The 7,821-nt window shown below is 40.5% G+C and overlaps 1 protein-coding gene across 1 annotated transcript in view; it reads left to right on the forward strand.

Moving 5' to 3' along the window:
* The first annotated feature begins 468 nt into the window (after positions 1-468).
* The window catches only part of plpp3 (phospholipid phosphatase 3), a 58,378-nt gene continuing 51,025 nt past the window's right edge, over positions 469-7,821 (forward strand). The window contains exon 1 of the mRNA XM_070445990.1: positions 469-1,043. Coding sequence (XP_070302091.1) covers positions 935-1,043 — 109 coding nt within the window. The 5' untranslated portion in view covers positions 469-934. The remainder of the gene's footprint in view (positions 1,044-7,821) is intronic.

Consider the following 7,821-nt stretch of genomic DNA (forward strand, 5'->3'; position numbering starts at 1 on the left):
AATATTTTTGGTCAACAAAAACATCAGTAATAGACCCATGTAATTCCAGTTGATATTTCAAGGGTTCTTTTTGTTGCGCAATGTGCTGTCTTGGCGCTGGAATATTGTATATAAAAGTGGATCCTCGTGATTGTATTTTCGTTCCTTTTTAGACGACACAGGCCTAATTAAATAATCACATGTTGTGTAGTGGCTTTGCTGACATGCATCTAAACAAAATGGGTTGAGTTTGCCCCACCAAGATGTACATGCTAACATCGCCACTGCACTGTAGTAGTGACAGGGGGCCCACAAACGCCCCTTCATGATGTGCTCTGTGTTGGCCTCTCTGTAACCACCGCTGGGAGCAATGTCGGACTGCTCTTTATTCAGGTCCAGAGAAAGTTTTCTAGCAGGAGGTCTGGAGCTTATTACTGGGCTGTAGCAGAGAGAATATAAGAGGGCTGAGAGGGGGGGGGGGYGGGGGGGGGGTGATAAAACTACAGTCTCTCTCTCTGCGCTCAGAGCGCTATTTTCTGCCAGGCTTTGAAGCGGACTGAGAGAGAGGAGAGGGAGAAGCAGGCTTCATTCATTATAGCGCCGTTATACAAGTTTACCATCCCTAAAGCGTGGACCGGACAGACGAAAAGTTTTTATCGAGGATCTGAAGAGGCGACTTCAGTGGAAAAGTCAAACGTTTCTATAGTAGGCTAAAATACATGTTTTATTTGTTTCGGACGAGGCATCGCATCGTTGCAGCACTGATACGTTTGCAGAACCTCTTCTTAGTTGGGAAGTTAGTTTCACATAGTTGGCTACTCAGTGACATTCGCTTCTTTTCGTGTGGAAGCCCTGACGGACTAAATAACGTGATTTAGTTTGTGTTTAGCACACTTGTGGGATTTTAACTGGAGACGGAATTCTTACATGCAACAGTATTTTGTATGAGAAAGCCATGGCACAACAGAGCAGAAACGGAGGAACTTCATTAAACAACAACAACGGCATCGATAACACCAAGAGGAAACTGTTGATAGGACTGGACCTCTTCTGCCTGCTCCTGGGTGAGTTTCAAAGACATATTATGCCCAACTGTAAACACATGAAATTACTTGACAGCACCGAATGCTCTATAACGTGACAATACTGTCACACAGTAATGCCACCAGGGAAAAGTGCGGGCTATAACAAATTGGACAATTACATAACATATTCAACACGGTAATGGGTGTGACCAAATTGTATAAAACTGCGCTCACTATAATGTACTATCAGTGAAAACAGAACAACTGTCAGTGTGTTATAACAGAGAGAGAGAGAGAGGCGGCGGGAGTGGGTACGCAACCCTGAGCAGAGAGAGCGTGAGAGTGGACACAACTGCGTCCAATATGTCCAAAGGGACATATTATATTTAAAATAATGTAATATGTTAACATACTATATTTAAAATAATCTAATATGTTAATTAACATACTATATTTAAAATAATGTGTTTATGTTAACATACTATATTTCAAATAATGTAATATGTTAACATATTATATTTCAAATAATGTTAACAACCTGCACCATGTTCACCTAACACACTCCGTTAACGTGATCAGAGTCAGACCGTGAAATAGACGTCAGACAGTGAGAACCAGGACCATGGGACTACGTTTTAAGTGCCACTGAGAGAGAACACATTGTGGTTGTTGACATGGTGTGAAGTGGTCAGCCAACATGGCATATGGTGTCCTAAAGACCACTGTCTGACTGAACAAGACTCTGACTCTGACAATTAACCTAACTCAATTTATTAAGTTGCAGTTAAGTCAAATCGTTTATAAATGTTATTAACTCTACAGTTTTCAGAGTCTAGAATTGGATATTAGATTATCCCAATTAACAGTGGGAAAGGTCCCTGTGTGTGTGTGTCAAATCAAATTGTATTTGTCACATGCACCGAATACAACAGGTGTAGACTTTAATGCTGCTTATGAGCCCTACCCAACGCAGACTTTTAAAAATCAGAAAAATACAAATAGTAACACAAGGAATAAAATACACAAGAATTAAGATATATACAGGGAGTACCAGTGCCAGATCACTGTGCAGCTATATACAGGGAGTACCAGTACCAGATCACTGTGCAGGAGTATGAGGTATGTGAGGTAGAAATGTACATGAAGGCAGGGTAAAGTGACTAGGCATCAGGATAGATAATAATACGAGTAAAATAAAGAACAAAGTAGCAGCAGGAAAGGATGCGTGTGAAACTGTATGTATGTGTGTGTGGCATTGGCATGCGTGTGTGTTCTGTGTGTGTGTGTGTGTATGTAGTGTATGTGACTGCATGGTGGTTTGTGTGAGAGTGTCAGTGTAGTGTGTGTAAGTGAGTGTATTAAATAGTGTATATACTGTATAGTATTGTGAGTGTGCACAGTCAGTGCAAGATAGGGTCAATGCAGATAGTCCGGGTAACCATTTAGCAGTCTTATGACCAGGGGGAAGAAGCTGTTCCGGAGCCTGTTGGTCCGAGAGCCGCGATGTTCCAGTACAGTGTTTGCTGGATGGAAGCAGAGTGAACAGTCTATGGCTTGGGTGGCTGAAGTCTTTGTAATTTTTTCGGGCCTTCCTCTGAAACCGACTGATATTTGTATTTGTATTTATTATGGATCCCCTGGCAGCAGATACTGTTCCTTGGGTCCAGCAAAATTAAGGCAGTTTATACAATTTTAAAAACATTACAATACATTCACAGATTTCACAACACACTGTGTGCACCCAGGCCACTACTCCACCACTACCACATATCTACAGTACTAAATCCATGTGTATGTATAGTGAGTATGTTATCGTGTGTGTGTGTGTGTGTGTGTGTGTGTGTGTGTGTGTGTGTGTATATGCATGTGTCTGTGCCAATGTTTGTGTTGCTTCACAGTCCCCGCTGTTCCATAAGGTGTTTTTTATTCGTTTTTTTAAATCGAATTTTACTGCCTGCGTCAGTTACTTGATGTGGAATAGAGTTCCATGTAGTCATGGCTCTATGTAGTACTGTGTGCCTCCCAAAGTCTGTTCTGGACTTGGGGACTGTGAAGAGACCTCTTGTGGCATGTCTTGTGGGGTATGCATTGGTGTCCGAGCTGTGTGCCAGTAGTTTAGACAGACTGCTCGGTGCATTCAACATGTCAATACCTCTCAAAAATAAAAGTAGTGATGAAGTCAATCTCTCCTCCACTTTCAGCCAGGAGAGATTGACATGCATATTATTAATATTAGCTCTCTGTGTACATCCAAGTGCCAATCGTGCTGCCCTGTTCTGAGCCAATTGCAATTTTCCTAAGTCCTATTTTGTGGCACCTGACCACACGACTGAACAGTAGTCAAGGTGCGACAAAACTAGAGCCTGTAGGACATGCCTTGTTGATAGTGTTGTTAAGTTCTATTATAGACAGACTTCTCCCCATCTTAGCTACTACTGCATCAATATGTTTTGACCATGACAGTTTACATTCTAGGGTTACTCCAAGCAGTTTAGTCATCTCAACTTGCTCAATTTCCACATTATTTATTACAAGATTTAGTTGAAGTTTAGGGATTAGTGAGTGTTTTGTTCCAAATACAATGCTTTTAGTTTTAGAAATATTTAGGGATAACTTATTTCTTGCCACCCACCCAGAAACTAACTGCAGCTCTTTGTTGAGTGTTGCTGTCAATTCAGTCGCTGTAGTAGCTGACGTGTATAGTGTTGAGTCATCCGCATACATAGACACTCAGTGGCATGTCGTTAGTAAAAAATTTAAAAAGCAAGGGACCTAAACAGTTACCCTGGGGAATTCCTGATTCTAACTGGATTATATTTGAGAGTCTTCCATTAAAGAACACCCTCTGTGATCTATTAGACAAGACAAGTAACTCTTTATCCACATTATAGCAGGGGGTGTAAAGCCATAACACATACGCTTTTCCAGCAGCAGACAATGATCGATAATGTCAAAAGCTGCACTGAAGTCTAACAAGACAACAATACTTTTTTCACCTCTTCCATACTGACTTTACGGAATTCAAAAGTGCACTTCTTGTCTTTCATAATTTGGTCCGATATACTTGGATGTGTAGTGTCAGCGTCTGTTGCTGGCATGTCATCCCTAAATTTGCTTATCTTGCCAATGAAAAAGTCATTAAAATAGTTTGCAATATCAGTGGGCTTTGTGATGAATGAGCCATCTGATTCAGTGAATGAAGGAACCGAGTTGGCTTTTATCCCGAAATTTAATTTAAGGTGCCCCAAAGCTTTTTACTATCATTCTTTATATAATTTATCTTTGTTTCATAGTGTAGTTTATTTTTATTTAGTTTAGTCATATGATTTCTTAATTTGCAGTACATTTGACAATCAGTTGGGCTGCCAGACCTAATTGCCATACCTTTTGCCTCATCCCTGTCAACCATACAAATTTTCAATTCCTCATCAATCCAAGGGGATTTAACAGTTTTTACAGTTTTTTTCTAGATGAGTGTGTGCTTATTAGTAACTGGAATAAGTAGTTTCATAAATGCGTCAAGTGCAGCTTCAAGATGCTCTCGATGGTGCAGCTGTATAACTTTTCAGCCTCCTGAAGGGCTCTGTGTGTGTGTGTGTGTGTGTGTGTCCAGGGGGAGAGATGTTGTAGATGTTTTAAAGTGCTATAACTTGCACATTTTACTGCACCTTAATTAAATAGAATTGGAATAGAAATAAACAAGGAATGGTGTGGAATTGGAATAGAAATAAACAAGGAATGGTGTGGAATTGGAATAGAAATAAACAAGGAATGGTGTGGAATTGGAATAGAAATAAACAAGGAATGGTGTGGAATTGGAATAGAAATAAACAAGGAATGGTGTGGAATTGGAATAGAAATAAACATGGAATGTGATGATGCTCTGGAGAGCTATTTCCATGTGACATTCATTACAGAACAGCATTGACACGGGTCAGGCAAGGCAATGTCGTGTGTGTGTGTGTTTGTGTGTGTGTGTTTGTGTGTTTCTGAGGTGATGATGGCTCGTTTGAACTGTAGACCCCCTTGAGTGTTACCAATGCCAGCCATCTCCTCTGTTTCTCTCTTGTTCTCCCTCTTTCTCACCCTCTTTCTCTGAGAGCAGGATTAGGGAGTCAAGCCTAACTTTACACATTCTCTCCCAGAACCTGAAAGCAAATAAAGCCTAACTTTACACATTCTCTTCCAGAACCTTCCAGAAAATCCCCTTCAGCTGTCCGTCCCCCATCACTCTACAGCAGATTAACTCTCTCCTCTTCTCTCTCTCTCTCTCTCTCTCTCTCTCTCTCTCTCTCTTTCCCCCCCGCCCTCTCTCTCTCTCTCTCTCTCTCTCTCCCTCTCTCTCTCTCTCTCTCTCCCTCTCTCTCTCTCCTCTCTCCTCCTCTCTCTCTCTCTCTCTCTCTCTAATTGCTTAAACATGTGTTGTGTGTTGTGAGGCAGGGGGAATGTCTCTCAACTGTAAACCCTGCTCTGTGCACAGAGATAGATGGGCAATTCCACGACAACCAAATTACTCTTTGAAAAAACATTGATTTCAAAGTTTAACAAACCATACAACTCTACGCAGAAGGACTACTTTGGACAATTTACACAGCAAATTTCACAAAAACACATTTACTTGAAGAACTGTGCAGATGCAAAGTTTGGTAACAGAATTACGGTAAAATCTCCCCCAGTTTTGTTATGCAACCAAATTTTCCAAAAACTCTGTTAAATATCTGCACTGAATTAAGATTCTGCAGAAAGGATGGGGTGTCAGTTATGACATAACACCTTGAAAATAATATTTGGGTTATTAAATTACAGTAGGTGAAGTGGAATTACTGGTTGTGGAATTGGAATTCCGTAACGGAATTCCGGGAATGGAATTACATCATGGGTCTCTTATCTTTACTATACAGAAATGCATAATTTTGGATATGAATATCATTCTCTTCATGGTGATGTATCCTGAATAGGTACACAATGGTAGAAATATGCAATGTCCTTCTTTTGCAAATGTGGGTATTGTTATACACACTGGCTATTATTGTAATGAACTCCAAATCTAGAACAATCATAAACGTGTATGTTTCACACGTTTGTGTGCACAGTCAGTGCAAGATAGTGTCAATGCAGATAGTCCGGGTTTAGCATTCTTATTGCCAAGGGGTAGCAGCTGTTGCGGAGCCTGTTGGTCCGAGAGCCGTGATGCTCCGGTACCGTTTGCTCGATGGAAGCAGAGTGAAACAGAACAGCACAGCAGAGCACAGTTAGGGGGTGGCAGGTAGCCTAGCAGTTAAAAGCGTTGGGCCAGTAACCGTGTAGGCCGTCATTGTAAATAAGAATTTGTTCTTAACTGACTTGCCTAGTTAAATAAAGGTTAAATAAATACAAATAAGTAAAAAATCTCAAAGTTGCTGGTTCAAATCAAAGGCTGACTAGGTGAAAAATAAGTTGATGTGCCCTTGAGCAAGGCACTTAACCCTAATTGCTACTGTAAGTCGCTCAAAAAAATAAAAAATAAAAAAAGATAGATAAGTGTCTGCTGAATACGTAAATAATTTAAAGTAGAGTACAGTAAAGTAGTAAAGTAGATATGTACAGTAAAATACAGTACACTGTACTGTTCTCTATCATACTCTACTGTGCTGTCCAAACCTGGAAAACATAGACGTCTATGATTGGTTCAGATTTGGTCCAGCCAGGGCGGACTGACCAAGTTCCAACTACTTTTCAACATCGATGGGCGTCCGGTGTCGGTTGGTGCTCAGTGGGTGAGGATGCTTGTTACAGTAAATGGAAAGAGGGTAGGTGTCATGGTAGGTGTCATGGAAGGTTTCAGTATGAGAGGTGACATTAACTGGGGAGAGAGAGAGAGTGGCAGAGAGTGAGAGGGTGGGGTTGTCCCGACAGTTTTCACGCTCTTGCTTTGACCACGAGACAACAGAAAGTGAAAGAAAACAGTTATGAGCTGAACATGCCAGTGGAAGGGAGGACAGTAGCAGGTGACCCAACTGTGATTTCCCATTGTGGCCTTTTAAATTGCAGTAATTCCGTTAAAGATTTTTGGGTAATTCCATCACCGATTTGGTAACAGAATGACAAGTTTCAATCACTTAATAATTCATTAACAAACTTGATATCAGTAAAAACACTATAACTAATTGGTAGGTCTACCTTTACCTTTTACTTCTGTGAACTTTCATTATCCTCCTTCCTTATGAGGTAAATAAATATTTTCAAGATATGTGGGTTTTTGGTAACAGAATTGCAAGGCAGAAGGTCCTTTTTCTTAAACTTACAGAAGATAAATCATTTCTCCATAACTCAACATAAGTGTTGATATTAGTTGTCAGGGGTCTTTACTTCAACATTATTGTCTTTTGATGTATTTCTAATACCTTTTAAGACATTTTCTGGTAGATATTTTCTAAGACCCTTCTAAGATCTGTTTGACCAAAATTCAAAGCCTTTGCTTATTTCACATTTTTAGACAGGAAAATTGTTGAGAAATGTAGATATGCATTAATAATAATAAATCATATTTTTCATATAGTCTTAGCTTTCATTTGACACCCAATTTGACATCCTTTTAGAAGGAAATGTCCAGAGAGAGAGAGAGAGGAGAGAGAGGAAGAGAGAGGAGAGAGAGGAAGAGGGAGGAAGAGAGAGGAAGAGAGAGGAGAGAGAGGAAGAGGGAGGAAGAGAGAGAGAGAGAGAGAGAGAGGAGAGAGAGGAAGAGGGAGGAAGAGAGAGAGAGAGGAAGAGAGAGAGGAGAGAGAGGAAGAGAGGGAGAAGGAGAGAGAAGAGAGCGAGGAGAAGGAGAGAGAGAAAG

This window comes from Salvelinus sp. IW2-2015, linkage group LG13, assembly GCF_002910315.2.
Source record: "Salvelinus sp. IW2-2015 linkage group LG13, ASM291031v2, whole genome shotgun sequence".
Taxonomy (NCBI): Eukaryota; Metazoa; Chordata; class Actinopteri; order Salmoniformes; family Salmonidae; genus Salvelinus; species Salvelinus sp. IW2-2015.